This window comes from Capronia epimyces (assembly GCF_000585565.1).
Source record: "Capronia epimyces CBS 606.96 chromosome Unknown aczIQ-supercont1.4, whole genome shotgun sequence".
NCBI lineage: Eukaryota > Fungi > Ascomycota > Eurotiomycetes > Chaetothyriales > Herpotrichiellaceae > Capronia > Capronia epimyces.
This window is the reverse complement of record NW_006912907.1, coordinates 3,209,462-3,224,911: the sequence shown is the minus strand read 5'-3', so window position 1 is coordinate 3,224,911 and position 15,450 is coordinate 3,209,462. Positions and strand designations below refer to the sequence as shown.

At 54.9% G+C, this 15,450-nt stretch overlaps 7 protein-coding genes across 7 annotated transcripts; 3 read left to right on the top strand and 4 right to left on the bottom strand.

Annotated features, from left to right (window-relative positions):
• Nucleotides 1–773: 773 nt before the first annotated feature.
• Nucleotides 774–2,708, bottom strand: A1O3_05809 (uncharacterized protein; the record flags this gene model as incomplete). The annotated part of the gene is made up of 1 exon (XM_007735929.1): nt 774–2,708. The coding sequence occupies one exon, from the start codon at nt 2,706–2,708 to the stop codon at nt 774–776; it is 1,935 nt and encodes a 644-aa protein (XP_007734119.1).
• A 2,959-nt stretch (nt 2,709–5,667) lies between these two features.
• A1O3_05808 (uncharacterized protein) lies at nt 5,668–7,125 on the top strand (the record flags this gene model as incomplete). The annotated part of the gene is made up of 1 exon (XM_007735928.1): nt 5,668–7,125. The coding sequence occupies one exon, from the start codon at nt 5,668–5,670 to the stop codon at nt 7,123–7,125; it is 1,458 nt and encodes a 485-aa protein (XP_007734118.1).
• A 410-nt stretch (nt 7,126–7,535) lies between these two features.
• Nucleotides 7,536–7,999, bottom strand: A1O3_05807 (uncharacterized protein; the record flags this gene model as incomplete). Its single annotated transcript, XM_007735927.1, has 2 exons — nt 7,536–7,667; nt 7,742–7,999. The coding sequence occupies 2 exons, from the start codon at nt 7,997–7,999 to the stop codon at nt 7,536–7,538; spliced, it is 390 nt and encodes a 129-aa protein (XP_007734117.1).
• Nucleotides 8,000–8,392: 393 nt separating this feature from the next.
• Nucleotides 8,393–9,065, top strand: A1O3_05806 (uncharacterized protein; the record flags this gene model as incomplete). The annotated part of the gene is made up of 2 exons (XM_007735926.1): nt 8,393–8,643; nt 8,699–9,065. The coding sequence occupies 2 exons, from the start codon at nt 8,393–8,395 to the stop codon at nt 9,063–9,065; spliced, it is 618 nt and encodes a 205-aa protein (XP_007734116.1).
• A 570-nt stretch (nt 9,066–9,635) lies between these two features.
• Nucleotides 9,636–10,637, bottom strand: A1O3_05805 (uncharacterized protein; the record flags this gene model as incomplete). The annotated part of the gene is made up of 1 exon (XM_007735925.1): nt 9,636–10,637. One exon carries the CDS (start codon nt 10,635–10,637, stop codon nt 9,636–9,638), a length of 1,002 nt encoding a protein of 333 aa, XP_007734115.1.
• A 575-nt stretch (nt 10,638–11,212) lies between these two features.
• Nucleotides 11,213–13,669, top strand: A1O3_05804 (uncharacterized protein; the record flags this gene model as incomplete). The annotated part of the gene is made up of 1 exon (XM_007735924.1): nt 11,213–13,669. One exon carries the CDS (start codon nt 11,213–11,215, stop codon nt 13,667–13,669), a length of 2,457 nt encoding a protein of 818 aa, XP_007734114.1.
• A 712-nt stretch (nt 13,670–14,381) lies between these two features.
• A1O3_05803 (uncharacterized protein) lies at nt 14,382–15,392 on the bottom strand (the record flags this gene model as incomplete). Its single annotated transcript, XM_007735923.1, has 2 exons — nt 14,382–15,003; nt 15,313–15,392. The coding sequence occupies 2 exons, from the start codon at nt 15,390–15,392 to the stop codon at nt 14,382–14,384; spliced, it is 702 nt and encodes a 233-aa protein (XP_007734113.1).
• Between the last annotated feature and the right edge of the window lie 58 nt (nt 15,393–15,450).

Below are 15,450 nucleotides of genomic sequence, written 5' to 3'. Positions count from 1 at the left end.
CACAAGTGAGTGAACAACAGTCGTCTATAAAGGCAAGTCTTTACGAGAATAGTTATTAGTTGGCCAATCAAGCAAAGGACTATGTGCTAATCTCCAATGGAAAGCCAATCGCCAAAAGCTTTACTCGCTGTCATAAGCGAACCAGAGCTTCCCGAGGTCTGACGGTTCAGAATTCCGGTCGCAGGGAAGGGCTGGTGGCCAGGTAGGAGAAGCGAGCAACGGTAAAGACCACCAGTCAATACCAACTGAGGCTGTCCTCTCATATAAAACCCACATAGATCGTCAAGCCAGTTTGTGTATTCATGACACGCTCAGACATCCAGTCCCTCGATCCCAACTCCCGCTTGCGTAGAAAAAGCAGAATTCGTGAGCCATATGCATGCATCCAAACAAGTCAAAAGGCATAAAGACACGAACGAATAGAATCAAAACAAGAGTCGATATGGGTATCTCTCAATGCAGGTCGTCAAGATTGTAAGGCCAGAGGTCTTGCGTCTCAAAATATGCACTGGTTTCGATCGTCATGAGGATCCAGAACATGTGCGTGAACGAATAGACTTCATTCAGGCAGCGAAGTGGTTGTGGTGGTCTCGGGTCTTTCCCACCGATTCATCGGGCGCTATTCTCCTCTCTCGTTGCCACAGCTACGAGAGCTTCCAGTCGATTCATTTCGCCGCCACTACGGCCACCGAAGGCCGCCGAGTTCTGATGCCGGGTCGTCTCGATGTAGGGAGAAGGGGCTAAACAGACCTGCCGGAGTGATTAGTCTCAGTCTATGGCCAGGGATTTCCAGCCAGACTGTAACTCACATTTTGATGTCCATCAGATGGTAGTGTTGCATGGTGTGGTTCCATATAGCCGTTGCTATGCATGATCATAGGATGCACCTCAACCGCAGTCATCCCTGGGGTAGGCACACCATCACTGCTGCTTGAATCTTCGGGAGACGTCCGAGCAGGGGGGAATGGTCCGTTATACCAGCCCTGCCTCTTGGACTGTCGAAGAGAGGACTGTACTTCGAGTGCCTCCCGGGGCATGTGTTGCTGCGGTTGAAGAGGCATAGAGGGAGGGGGTCCCATATCCACATGCCTATGTGGGCCGAATCGTTGGCCCTCCACGTTCTGGATTTCATTCATAGTCTGCTGGCTCCAAGATGCTGCACCTTGACTTCCCTCACCTTGATGTTCGGCATCTGAGAACTGGTTGGGACGTAGCCCGTCCCAAGACACATGCCCTGGACGAACACGAGGACCCTGGCTTGGGGAAGATGGGAATTGTGCGTCACCAGATATTTCAGTACCTTGCATCGGGCTTGGTTGGCGCCGAGGCGGTGTATAAGATCGATGCTGGACATGGTCAAAGCTCTCGATACCCGGCAGGCGAGGAGCCTGACTCGCGGCAGCGGTGGCATACTGAGCGTGGGCAGGCTGGGGTGCGTCTGGAGTTTGTGAATACGTCAACCCGCTGGTTGCCGGACGCCCGTAATTGAAATTGGCAGACAAAGTGGATGGATGCCACGTTCGCCTCCGCCAATCCTCCCCAGGCGGGACTTGGTCACCGGGTGCGGTGGGAAATGTTGAAGAAGTGGGACTGGCAAAAAGGCTCGAGTTTGACGAACCATAAGAGCTCGGAGGGCCCATCTGACTCACATAAGACATGGAATAGCCAGGAGGATATTGAATCTGGTACGGGTTGGACCCGGAGGGAACAGAAAGTCTACGAACGGCCGGTCGAGAGCCGAATAACCCTCCCGATCGAGAAGTCGAGGAAACTGGTGAGCCTAAGGATGACATGAAGCTGGGGCTGCCAGGAGTGGCCGAAAAGTTGGCAGACGTTGGTGTACTCATACCACTGGGGGAATTCGGACCATACCCACGATATTGTGTCGGTGGTGTGTGCGGCGGTTCGACACCCAAACTGGATCTCGTGGCGCTGTCAGTAGCCATGAGGAGCGGCGGCGGGCGTCTTTTGGCCTCTGTGACTACGCTGTAGTTGGAAGAGGTCGACCCGACACTAGAAGCCGAAAGATTTCGACTGTGTCCTCGACTGTGACCTCCGGTGCTGCCCGTGGTACCGGTGCGAGGACGGCCGGTTGGCCTGACACGATCTGTACGGATTTGCCGTTGAAACCGGGTCCCAGTAGCGGCAAGAGAATCGGTAGGTATCTCCTCATTGACATGAACGGTTTGCGCATGCTGTCGCAGATTATCCAGTCGTGAAAACCTTCGATTACAATGACATTGAAACGGGCGTTCGCCCGTGTGTTTTCTGATATGGCGAGCCAAGTGCTCGCTTCTCGTGAAGCTGAGATTGCAAGGCGGGTAGCCTGTGCAGAAGAACCTCTGGCCCTTTTTCTTTCTCGAGGCAGGGTCTGTCTCACCCTGCTCGGCTTCGTTGTCAGAGCCAGGTTGATCATTGTCATCCTCATCAAGATCCATAGAATCATGTTCTATCTGATCGTAGTTTCCGCCTTCTTGTTCTGGATCTTGACGGTTACTGGATACATCCAGCTCAGCGCCTTGATTCGAAGGCTGCGAGGAGTTGTAGGGTTGCGGAAGGGCCTCCCGGTCTGTGATTGCAATCTTCGAGTCGTCCACAAGTGTCGGCGGATAACGACCGGCTCGAGGGGTTGTGGGAGTGTCCAGCTCTTCTACTCGGTCATTTGGTGCGACAGTCTCGCTCAAGACGAGATTGGATATCGCAGCCATCGCGGGGTTGGCGAGAGGCTATGCGACGGTCAAGGATCCGAGTGACGGCGGCGTTTCGGCCCCCAGAATGCTGCGCATCCGGAGCGGTAGTTGTTGGACAATGCGGCCGCAATATGGTTACTAGACGCCTTTCAGATGTTGAACTGGAAAGAGCCTGATGGAGTGTCTAGGTGGTGGCGACGGACGCCGTCGGAGGGGCTGGACAATAGTGATAAGACTATGGGGATCGGACGGAGAGCGTTCAGGAACTCGAAGGCCGCGCGCGCCTATGATCCATGTGATCGACGTAGCCGGCGAGCCGGGAGGGCGTCTAGGATGCAGTGAGGAGGCAAGGATGGTGATGAATGGAAAAGATGGTGGGATCAGATACTATCGACGACTCCCTCTCCTTGATCAATCCGGATACTGGCGAAGGATGTTCAGGTCCTCGAAGCGTGGAGGGCAAGTTTATCGTATCGGTAGGTGGCAAGGGCCCTGGCGCATAACATAACTGTTAGGTTGGTTAGATGTGGAGACAAAGAGGCAGATGACGAGGACGCCAGGCTAAAAGTGAAGGGCTTGGGCTGAGCGGTGTGCGAAGCGGGAGGGCTCGCAAGCCTGGTCTGGATTTAGTCAGCGGCGTCAAGCGGGGGATGGGAAAGACGAGAAGGCGACAGTGTAGACGGGGAGAAACGAGGTCGAACAAGATGAGGTCGAAGAGGACGGGGGAGTGCCTCGTGTGTCGTGTCTCGCAGCGACTTACCAGCCTAGCCTAGTAGCAGTTTCGAGAGGATGAGATGCATGTGCGATAATGCGGTGGTGCTGTGCATGTTACTATACTCTGTCGGCCTGCCGTCACCACTCACCACTGCAGTCAGAAGGGGTTTGAAGGAGAAGACCAGCCTCAATGAGGGGCAGCATGTGGTGCTAGGGAGATAAACTGCATCCCATGTCTCCGGTTGTATACGGAGTACGGATACCGGCGACAGTTGCAGTTCAGTTCATGCTGGCAACTGGTTCCTGTCGCCCTGCAGCCTATCCGTACAGGGTGCCTGGTAGGTGCCCGGAAGGAGGCTAAAGACCTGGAACACCGGCTTGATTGGGCGCTGGCCAGGGGCTAAGGGGTTGCAACGGCTGCGGCCTCCCAAGGCACACGAAAGGAAAGGCACCACTGGCACTTAACTGGGGGCGCGCGAGGCACAGAGACGGAGACCAAGAGAGACCAAGACGGCCGCAACAGCGGCTCTTCCAGGCACCTTAGGCTCCAGCCCAAGGATCCTAAGGCTTGCCTAAGGCTCCTGCACCAGCCGAGGGGTGCTAAAACATCCTGGAGGCACGAAGTGCGGCAGCCAGACTCCCTGCCAGATCGGCGACCTAACTGCAGCCTGGAACCAGTCATGGTCGAGTTTTCACACACTACAAGCTGAGGTGCTTCAGCCACCCCGTCTAGGTGCCGTCAACTGCTCGTCGTCTTCTAATAGTATTTGCATGTTTCTCAATCCACCGCGGCCAACGCGTGACATCAAACACTACAGCGAACGCATCCTTGTGTCTAGTTTGGTGCTCCAAGCCTGAGCCCATCATTATTGTCGATTGACCTGCACTATTCCTCGCCTGTGCTCGCCTATCATCCCACTGACACGCTGTCCTGCCTCCTCTGTGCGCACAAACGATGCCGCTCCACCCTCCACCCTCCATCCTCCATCCTCCATCCTCCACCATGATCGATTGTGTTATCATGTCGAGGCCGCACGCGTCATCTCGGGCTTATGATTCGTTCCACCACTTCGTTGTATTGAATGCGACATGTCTCCGTCCACTGCAGTCTAGGCTTAGTCCTGCACCCTGCGTCCGCTCCAGCCGTCCATGCTTTCGCCCGGCCGCAGATATCCCGCTGGGCTCCTAAGGCTTATGGTATCGGGGCCCCTTAGCCCTTAGTCCTCAGGTCGAATTCCTCCAATCCGTCCACACCGAAATTCCAGCAGACATGAACCGAGATAGTGCAGGTACCGGTACCTGATAACAATACGTGGAGAGATTGGCGAACTGCGCCACGGGGAGGGATGCAGCGATTCTCCCTCGATTCAGGAACATGCACAAGCGGCGTCAGGTACCCACGACCGAACCTGATGAGCCTAATCCTGCCAATAGACACGATGCCTGCAGACGTCCATGCGCAGAATATCAGCTGATCTTCTAACTGCACCGGCTCAATGGTGCACACTTCAAGTGTCCGTTTGGCCAAGTGGGCAGTAGGTTTAATGATCTACCGAAGATCTTGACGAATGGTTCGAAAAATGCATTTGATTACCAGTTTAATCGAGCGGCGCCGCCTATGTAGGCATCATTATCATTGTGAGTGAGGGTCGGAAAGTTTGGCCAGATCAATGTACTGAGTACTCGGAGATGTTACGCTCCTGCCCGTGGGCCCAGAGCCATTCATTATACCGGACCTTACTTACCAGGTACAAAGAGCTCCAACGCCTTGTACTCCTAGTATTCGGCACAACGAATGTACTGTAGCGGTGCCAGTGAAAGGCTTGCCAGTCACCTACCAGTGGGACAAATTGATAGAAGCAAAAACCCTCGGCAGCGCCTCTCAGCCTTGCTGGCGCACTAAATTTGAATGTGTCCTCTTTGGATGTGGACCCTTCAACCCAGTAATAGTAGCACACTGACAACACCAACATCTCCGTTGCAACCACCCCTATCGAGATCGTCTAAAAGTTCTATACCTAGGTTCGGTGTTCCCCTTTGAAGTATCCTGGATCTTCCCTGTCCGGAGGATTCCTCCACTCCAGACACCGGTTGATAACGGGATGATCGCCTGTGCTTCAAATTCGCCATCCATCTGGCCATCACGAGGATAGCACCCTTCCTTAAAGCGGGCAGCGGGTAAAGCCAGACACAGGCTGCACGGTGTCTGCACACTCCTCTTCCGACTCCAAGGCGTCTATCTGTCCCCCGGACTTTAGGCATCATGGCTGCATCAAACCCTGCTGGTACAACCTCAACCTACATCGACATCGCCTCCCTCACGTCAGACGAATTCTCTCCATATTCTCATGCCAACAATCTCATCGTCGCAACCAACAATCCCTCGGATCCCGCTATTGACCTTACAACTCCGCTGTCACGCGTCTTATTTGATCTCCAAGAAATCGACTCCCATATACATACGTTGACCTCTCGATCCGCACTAGAGATATTAACCTACACTTCTACCCAGAATGCAGCCGCACAACGCATTCTTGCCAAGGTCGAAGACGAGCGAGCCCGGCTTACCGCCAGCTACGACCGGTTGGAGAAGGAAGTGCTGGTTCGACATCAGCGGGCAGTCGACGCAAAGGACGTGGCTCAGCGAAGCTGGGAAGTCCTCCGATTAGGCCGCAGTATGCAGAGGGTCCTTGCCCTTGCAAGGCAGCTCGAAGTGATTCTGGCGGAGTCAGGGCTGGGAGGCACCACACGGCTCGGGAAAGAGGACCACACTGCCCTTGTCCGTGGGAGTCTCGTGATCCTTGCCTTCCGCAACACCATGAGTGGGAAGGACGGTCACGACCTTGGCCGTATCAACCTCGTCAAGGCCTTGCGTGGTCGGGCTTTTGAGGACGGAGAAGCCAAGATTCTTGATTTTGCCCGCCGCGTCGTCCGCGAGTTTTCAATGAGCACTCTCTCCTCTGCATCTACTAGCGGACTGTCTACTGCGGGCCCTACATTTCGCGAGACAGAGGACAGTCGTGCACGATTCACCAGCGCAGTGCATGCTCTCTATCTCCTCTCACCGGCGCCCAAGATCAATGGAGAAAAAATGGCCAGGAAAGATTTCGAGCCTGAGTATTTGATCCGTGCATTGCAGGGGTATCTTCAGACAGCCATCACCTCGAGTGCTGCCTCCATTGGACGTGGTCTGGGCCAACTGCCGACTTTAGACAGAGCGTTATTGGAGGCCAGCGCAAGGTGTCAGAACGTTGTGGCACTCGAAGTTTTACTGCGGGGGATATATACACCGGAACACCCTCTATTACGTGGCGAGGGAAGCGATGGCAAAGTTAACGATACCTCTGACGAGGATAGCGAGGGGGAACCTGAGATTCCGGGTCCAAAAAAGCAGTCGTCGGATACTTTTCTCGCCCTCCTGCTCAGTGCCCTAGACACCGCGTCTCTTCCATCCTACTTCTGGCGCTCTTTGGCATCCTCTTTGGCTCCACGTGTATCCGATATTCTCAGTCGCGGAGGAGTTGCCGCACGCACGCTTAGAAGCCAACGCGATGTTGTCCGAGCAGAAATCCGTGACTGTGTGCTACGGGGGTCCAAGATGCCACGGAGCGTAGCTCTAGGAAACAGCCCTGCAGCAGCAAAGACAGAAGAGGTGGTGGAGAATTGGGAAAGAGAGGCTGCTGTTATGGTCGGAAGTGTATTGGGCCCTCTGGGACGGTAAGCTGGCTCTGTAGACCATGTTTGGCCGCGGATGTACTTGCTGTGTCATGCATGAAGGTCCAATGACCACAATTCCTTGTGTGAGTGAAGATTTTGTTCATTAAGACTTCAATCCCGACTGGGGAAGTCGGCGCCGCAGTTCCCTCCGCACGGTAAAACACACTCTGCTGTGTTGGTGTGAAATCGCACTAGGCATATAATGCTGTCTGGTATACAAGATTTCTGCCCGTCTATGCCACTGTCCAGAGTCAACCATGCCACATTTTGGCAAGATACTGCCTCGAGCTGGCATCCACTTGGGGGGACAGGTCTTTTGGGCGCATGCGGAGGGTCGATAACCCAGGAGAGTATTCTTGTCCAAGGACCGAATAGTCCATTCAGGTGTCCTGAGACAAATCCTTATCCGGTATATCATCCCAACCAAGAACCTTTTTGCCGGCCTGCTTTAGACTTCGCAGCCGCTTTTTCATCCTCTCTTTGAATCTGAGCTATCGATTGATCTCGTTTATTTTCCATTACTCTCTTCTCTTTAAAGTACTTGATCTGGATAGGCCCGATGTCAGCATGACTTCAACGCCGGAAGTGGTGGAACTCCAGGAAACCGGAGTATAACTCACCCAACTCTTAGCACAGTCCTTTTCGTACTGTTCGACCTCCTTCGGGCACACCTTTCTGGCCTTCTCGTCCTCTTTGATAGCGTCCAAGATGTTATTCCTGTCTAGACAATCGAAGAACACGTCTCGAGATTCGTAGCATAGTGCCCGAGCGTGGCGGTCAGGGGCGACGAAGCCACCATCCTTAGACTTCGGGCGAGCTGGTTCCGGCTGCGAGGGAGTAGAAGTACCTCCCAGCCATGTGGGAAGTCCCCAAGCCATAGGAAAAAGGAAGGGACGTTGAGGCGGAGTAGATGTCGGCAAAGGGTAGAGATGATGAGATGTCTTAGCCTGAAAAGAGCGTTATATGTGTGGATCTCGCAAAAGGTATACGAGAACTGTTGAAGATGTGCTACAAGAACTAGAATGGTTTCATTGAACTTCCAGCATGCGCAGTGAAGTTTAGACTGAGGGCACAGGGCAGATTTGGAGAAAGGCCCGTTCCACGTGATGCGGTATTGACGGCGAGGCAACCTCTCTTCTCCTCAGTCCGACACACGCTACCTTCTCTCAAACAATGTTCAAGCACTGCCCATAACGTCGAGTCTTCGTGGCAAATGCTAAGGCCTGGGAATATTGGCGAAAACCTACGGTCACCGATAAGACAACTCGCGGATGCCCCCGCGACGAAGAAAGCCACCTCGCGCAGGCGCCCTTACTGAACTCCCACCTCTGAAGATCATCCGCTCCATTCTCCTGCTTCAGCTCTCCTATTACGCGACTGCGTTCGTCTTGATATTATTTATGACTCTTGTCCTCGGCCAGAAGTTTTCATTGGCGTTGATCTTCGATTGGAATAGCGTAAGAGGTGACAACACGATCGGCTGGACCATCGGGTTTCTATGGGTGGTTGATGGCTTCATAACGTACGTCCTGACGGCTGGCGACTGTATACGGTGACTTTCAGCTAACCCAATCTAGAGTAATTCCAATACTCCTCCTGGTCTCCAGATCCAAACTCGTCCCGGATTTCGCCTTGACCATCCATTTCCTACATCTTCTTGTTACGTCTCTCTACACCAGAACCGTCCCTACGAATCTGCTCTGGTGGGGCCTTGAAGCAGCTAGCGCGACTCTTACTATAAGCCTGGGTGTGTGGGCTTGTCGATATCGCGAGCTGCAGCCTATATCATTCGGCACGGTCCCGAGAAAAGCAACCCAAACCACAACCAATGGGCCTCTGGAGGCTGATGATCATGTCCGTAACGGCCAAGGACGGGGCAGAAATATCGACGCTGGGCCGAGCTATGAGATGGTGAATGTAACGAGGGCGGATGAAAATGTATAAATCTTGTCGAGCCGCGACCCGCGGGGGGAGAAAACGAAAACCCATGAACCATTTTCTTCCATACATGCCCAGCAGCTTCGCAAGAGTCATTACAGGTTGCCATTTGGTGATCGCTCGGCCTGTCCTTATTGATTCCTTTCCCTTGCCGGGTACCTTTAGCTCCTTGGAGAGCCCACGGGTAGGATGTGGCGTTGTCCTCCGAGGATGCAAGATACGATGACTGGAAGAATGCCTGAGCACCCTTAACCATTATGTTATCGGGAACAACGACTGAACCTTGAACAGACCCCTACGGGCAGAGGGCGACGTCTATAATTGACGACATTGGCTCTGCAGCAGCATCGTTTGCGAGCGGGCAAATATACTGGAAGGAATGGTCTAATTACTACAAACATGGCGCTTATCTTGGCGTGGAGTGACCACGCACCTAACTGACCAGAGAGTAGCATCGTCACGGATACGCAGCAAGGTGTATAGTGTCTATTTCTATCTGCGTATGATGTCTATGTCTATCACCCCTACCGCCAATCTATGCCTCGCGCTGATGGCTCCCTGTTACCCTTCCAATTTCTACACACCCTGCTTCAAGATTTCAGGCAGCTCGAACAGCTCAAAAGACTCGTGCATGCTCCGCTCTCTGGGCTCCCAGCCCAGCTGTCTCAGCCTGATGGCGCGGCTGCGGGAATTCAGGCCCAAGGCAGCGCCAGAATAATCCGCTCCATACAAATCGCCATAGAGCTCCGGCGGGATCGTCTTCGGTGTAGGATCGGCGATCTTGCCGGCCTTGTACAGGTTGGAGCCGATCATTTCCGCCACGGTCTTCCAGGAGGTATCGTGGCCGTTTTCGCAGAAGAAGTACGGGTTCTCGAGAAACTCGGTGGGCGGGGCGGATTCCATATGATGCAGCAGCACGACATAGCCACGAGCCAGGTCGACGACGTTGATCTGCGACTCGACGGCCAGCCCTTTGCCGAGGTGGCCTGCGTAGCCGTGCTTGAGCGCGAACCGGGTCAGGGTCGGGATCTGCATGGACAGCCGGCCATGGGAGGGATTGTAGCCGTAGATGAGCGGGGGGATCATGATGGCGATTTTGGCCTTGTCGCCGATCCGGCGTTGGGCGGCCAGCACGGCCAGATCGATGGGCCGGTGCGGCGCGTCGTCGGCCACGGCGTCGATTTCGGCCCGCTGGTCGTCGCGGTAGATCTTGTCGCCCTCGAACTCGCCCCAGGCGCCGTCGTCCAGCACGCTGGTGCCCGACGTGTGGATGTAGATGGTCGACTTGCCCTGGGCCGCTCGCTCTGCCACGCCCGCGCACACGGCCTCGGCCGACGGCTGGTGGTCGGCCGTGGCCGTGTGGAAGACAATGTCGTGCGCCGCCGTCTGCGTCTTGATCAGCTCCGCGTCGTCCAGGCTGCCCACCACCGCTTTGGCGCCGGAGCGCTCGATCTGCTGTGCATGCGCGCTCCGCCGCACGTATCCCGTCACATTGTACTTCTCCGCCACCAGTCGATCGAGCACATTCCACCCGATAAACCCCGGGCCGACGATCAGCACGTTCTTGCCGACAGACATGGTGATGGTGGGTGAGATTTATTCTGGTCCAGCTAGCCGGTATGGAGGGAAATAGAAATATGAGGCTGCATTCTCAAAGGCGAAATTCTCAGGGCATCACGGAGAATACGGAGCATTATGCACGGAGTAATAGCTCCACCTGGTATCGATATCGGATGGATTTGTAAGAAACCAAAGCCAAAGCGTTACATCACGTCAAATAATTGGAGGCCTCTCCATCGGGATGGCCAGAAGGGCGAGATGGACTCGAAATCGACGAATGTTCTACATAGAAATGGCATGCCAGCGATAGGTACTATTCGCAGCAATCTACATACACATCTTAAGATGCAGCCTCGGCTTGCGTTCAACCACAGCCTGATGATCCCTCTGGCACGTGACTGGACAAGGCTGCGGTGCAGGACTCATATGTGCACGTGATCTGGTTGCCCCAGAGACATGCCAGCAGGGATTGATTTCCTAATCAGCACAGGTAAACAGAGACCGCCATTTGCTTGCCGCTCGAATGAAGCAGCGCACTGCAACGTCTCAGGCTACAAACCGACCATATCCAGTCACAGTCACAGTCGCTGAAGATGTCGCCATATTCGTCTGAAGATGACTTGCCGGATCTTGCAGCCATTCTCGCTCCAAAGCCGCTGATGGCGACAGGCACAAACACGTCTCTTCGGAGGTCGCCTCGAAAGCAGGCCGCACTGGGAGCAGACGTCTCACGATCACCAGAAAAGAGAGACCGCGGTATTCCCAGCCCCCGGAAACAGGTGCTGCCCAGCTCGAGACCGATTGCCCGGGAGCACCTATCTCCTGAGAAGTTGGCCGTAGCGAAGAAACCGCAGTCGTCCGTCGGACTCAATGTTCCTCTGCTTCCTCGCAACTCAACGACCACCGAAGCCACGTTGAGGTTGAGCTCCAACAATCTCCGTTCACCTGCCAATGGCCGGCGTCCTCTGAAAGTCTCCCATGTGGACTCGCTCCTTCTTCCCCTGAAGGCCATGGCACTGGAAGAATCCGACACACAAACTGGGCACGCAGGCCCTGTGGCAGAGGCAGGCATGCGCTTTGTCAACAAGAGGGGGAAAGCGATGATGTCTGACTGGGAGAAAGCGACACGCTCTTCAAAGGCGGAATCAGTCGCATGCAAGGACCAGCCCCGTCGCGGCTACGCCAGTAGGTTTGTCCTGACGGAAGCTTGGTGTAATGATGATGGCCTTGATTCGATGGACGAAGAAGACGAGGATGAGGATACGGACTTGAGTGGCTTCATTGTGGACGATGATGCCGAGCTTAGCTATCATGACTCTCCATCTTCGGAGTCTGACGACGACAAAGAAATGTCAAGAAGATCTCCCACTAGACCAGTACCACGTAGAAGGCTTCAGCGTGGTTCGCCGGCTCGAAGACGCCTCAGCTTTTCTCGACACGAATCAAGCTCGCAATCAGACAAGGAAAACGAGCCAGCCGATAAATTATCACATGCTCTGCAAGACATGTGCCTCGACCACGATAAGCAACACAAGAGAGATGAAAGAGAGGTTGAGGTGATCGATCTTACTTCCTCACCAGTGCAAAAACCTGAGTTTGGGATGAACACACGATCCGAGTTGGACTCAAGGGAATTTGCAAAGGCCAGTCCTCCGAATCCATTACCAGTCAAGTCCATCCCCTTGGACGACCTCGATGCAATCTTGAAGCTCGAAGCACCCCTTCCGAGGCCTGCGCTGCTATTGCCTCCCAAGAATATGCCCACCCAACGCGTTCTGGCAACGGATGGAGAGGATGGTAAGGGTAGATCGGATGACAGAGCTGAGGACGAATCCGGGACACTGCCAGCCACACCACCTCGGTCACCCACGAAACTCAAGTCACCGTCTAAGCTGTTGTCTCCTTCTAAGCGCCAAACAATCCCGCAGTCACCTCACCGTCAGAGTATGGACTCGTTCTGGGATCATAACGTGATCAATGAATGGAACGATGCGTACTCGCCGAGAAAGGTGCCGGCCACGTCTCCAAGGAAACGACTGTTTGCTCCGTTCACCATTTTTTCAGACTCGGATTCGGATTCGGCCTCTGAGAAGGAACATAAGTTTAACGAAAGCTCAGACTCCCTTCCAAGTCCATGTTCCTCACCACGCAAGTCAAAGTCGAGGCCTCAGTCACCAACGAAGAGTCCGGAAAAGGTGGAAAAGAAGCGTCTTCTAGAAGAGAAAAGGGCCGCTGCGATTCGAAAGAAGGAGTTTGATGCCCGGAAAGAGAAGATGGCCATCGACCTACTCCGCGAGCTTGACATCAATGTGGCAGATTCGAGGCTAGGAAGCCTATCTCACAGCACAGGCGGCGTCCAGATCAAATGGTCCAAGACTCTTCGATCGACAGCCGGACGGGCGAACTGGAAAAGAACGGTGACCAGACTGTCCGGGTCTCCTGTGAAAGGAGGAGAGAACGAAGGACCCGGAGTCAACGTTCGGCACTATGCTAGCGTTGAGTTGGCTGAGAAGATCATAGACTGCGAAGATCGCCTCGTCAACACACTGGCTCATGAGTTCTGCCACTTGGCCAACTTCATGATCAGCAATGTGCGCGACCAGCCCCACGGAGCCTCGTTCAAGAGATGGGCCGCCAAAGTGACCAGCCATTTGCGTCAAAGCCATGTCGACGTCTGGCGTCAGGTCCAAGTCACCACCAAACACAGCTACGTCATCAACCACAAGTATCTCTGGGCGTGTGTGGGCAGAGACCGGACGCCGGCCATGGACTTTCTGAATTTGGATCAAGACGGTGGCTGTGGGGCCGAGTACGGCCGGCATAGCAAGAGCATCGACACGGAGAAACATCGATGTGGAAGATGCAAGGGCCGGCTGGTGCAGGTCAGACCCAAGCCGAGGGCGAGTCCACAGAAGAAGTCCAAGACGGGGTCGAGCAGAGAGGGAAGTGTGGAGAGCTCGGGGTCTGGCTCGGGATCGCGAAGCTCGAGCGACGGTAGGACTGGGAGTGTTTTGGGGTCCATGATCGAAGAGGTGGAGTTGAGTGATTAGTCGGGTTGTCTTGTACCTCATGTTCATGTGTTCTGGGGATCTGGGAACGATGGCCTTAGTTGAGCTTGGTCATTGGTATGGTGTCGGTCAGGGTTCTGGAACGAGCATTGTCAGGGTCCGGCCGGGTTGCACTGACTGCACTGACTGCACTGACTGCACTGAAAGGCCTGCCATTGTGCAGTATGGTGCAGTATGTTATGCTTCATGAGACACCTTGCCTGTCTCTATTGCTCTGTGCTGAAGGATTGTCCACGACGAAGCCATTCGTCGTGGCCCTGTTGAAAGCGAAGAAGGCAGCTTTAGCTGGCGTGATGAACGAATGTGAATGAGAATGGAATGAACGAGCGGATTTCGACTCGACTTGACTTGACGTGACGTGAACTGCTTCTCTGATCGAGCGGCTTTCTGCCACCTCGGCGTTGAGGCCTTCCTCACGATCGACCCTGCCAATATTGGCCCATCTGTTCGTTGTTTGTTGTTCGTTTCAAGCATCCATTCGCTCCAGATTACAGCTCTTCTTGCCGCACGCTGTCTTAATCTCAGCAATACCAACTCGTCCGCGCGCCGGAACCTTCAGAGATGGGAAATGGCGGTTAACAGCGAATCCCCCCCTAGCTGGTGGAATGCGGGCGCACCATTACATTCCATCAGGCTTTTTGATATTCAAGACTTTCGATTCGGCGTGGCCATGGCGATACGGGTGCGGCGGCCTCTATTGGGCGCCAAAGAGATCGAATTCAACAACGTCCAGTGTCGCAACCACCCGGGCAAGCACGTCCCGAGCAAATGCAGCTTCAGCAGCGGCCTGGCTGTGGTCGGCCAGCTCTTTCAAAGGCACGTTGATCCGAACGCACAGGTCGGTCGCGTAGTCTTGGATGCGAACGAGGAGCTGGATCTGGTGCACGAGTGACTGGAGCGGGTTCGGGGACGACGCTGTCTGCGGGGCTCGGTGCGCCGTGTCGTAGCTCCTGATATTCGCCGCGAGGATGTATGCGGGATACGCGGCGAGGCTGGGGCTCTGCAGCCGGACCTGCTGCGGGCGTGGTAGTGGTGCCGCGAGCGTGTCCGGCGGCGAGATCACGTCTGTGAAATGGTGTTGGGCTGCTTCTGCGTCCGATTCGGCCGTTTCCCTAGCCGCATTACCGTTGACGACCGTGGTGGTTGTCGTGGTCGTGGTGCCGTCCGGCCTAGTCGTGGTAGTCGTCGTCGTGGTGGGATGCTGGCTGCTGGGTAGATCCGACTGCTCGACGTAGTCGTTGATCTCGAAGATGATCGATGTCAGCGTGGTCGGCGACAGGAAGACTTCTTGGTGGTCTGGCACCTGGCGGAGATCGCTGCGAAGAAGCACCTGTTAGCCCGGGGCGGAATGCAGTGGGTGAGAGGCAGATGTCTCCGGAGGCCCAGCACAGCTTAGCATTCAGCATATCGCCGTGGGGTAGGTAGATGTAGACAAGAGAGGGAGGGAGGAAGGGGAGAGAGAGACGCTGCCAACGACCACCGCTGCCCTTCCTCGCCCATCTCTCCATCTTCGTGCCATACATATCCAACCCAAACCCTATCCGGCTACAGCTGGCCGGTCACTCAAGGGGAGCGCAGGAAGCGATAGGTACGAACACCACGAAAGATTGAACACCGTCACATACCTAGAATCGATGAGTTCCACCGGCAACTGAACCCTCATGGCGCCTCCGAAAAGCCCTCGGGTCGCGTAACTACTCGCCATACCCGTGGAGCGAGCAGGAGCAGGAGCAGAACTCGAGACCATCCCGTGTGCCTCCATA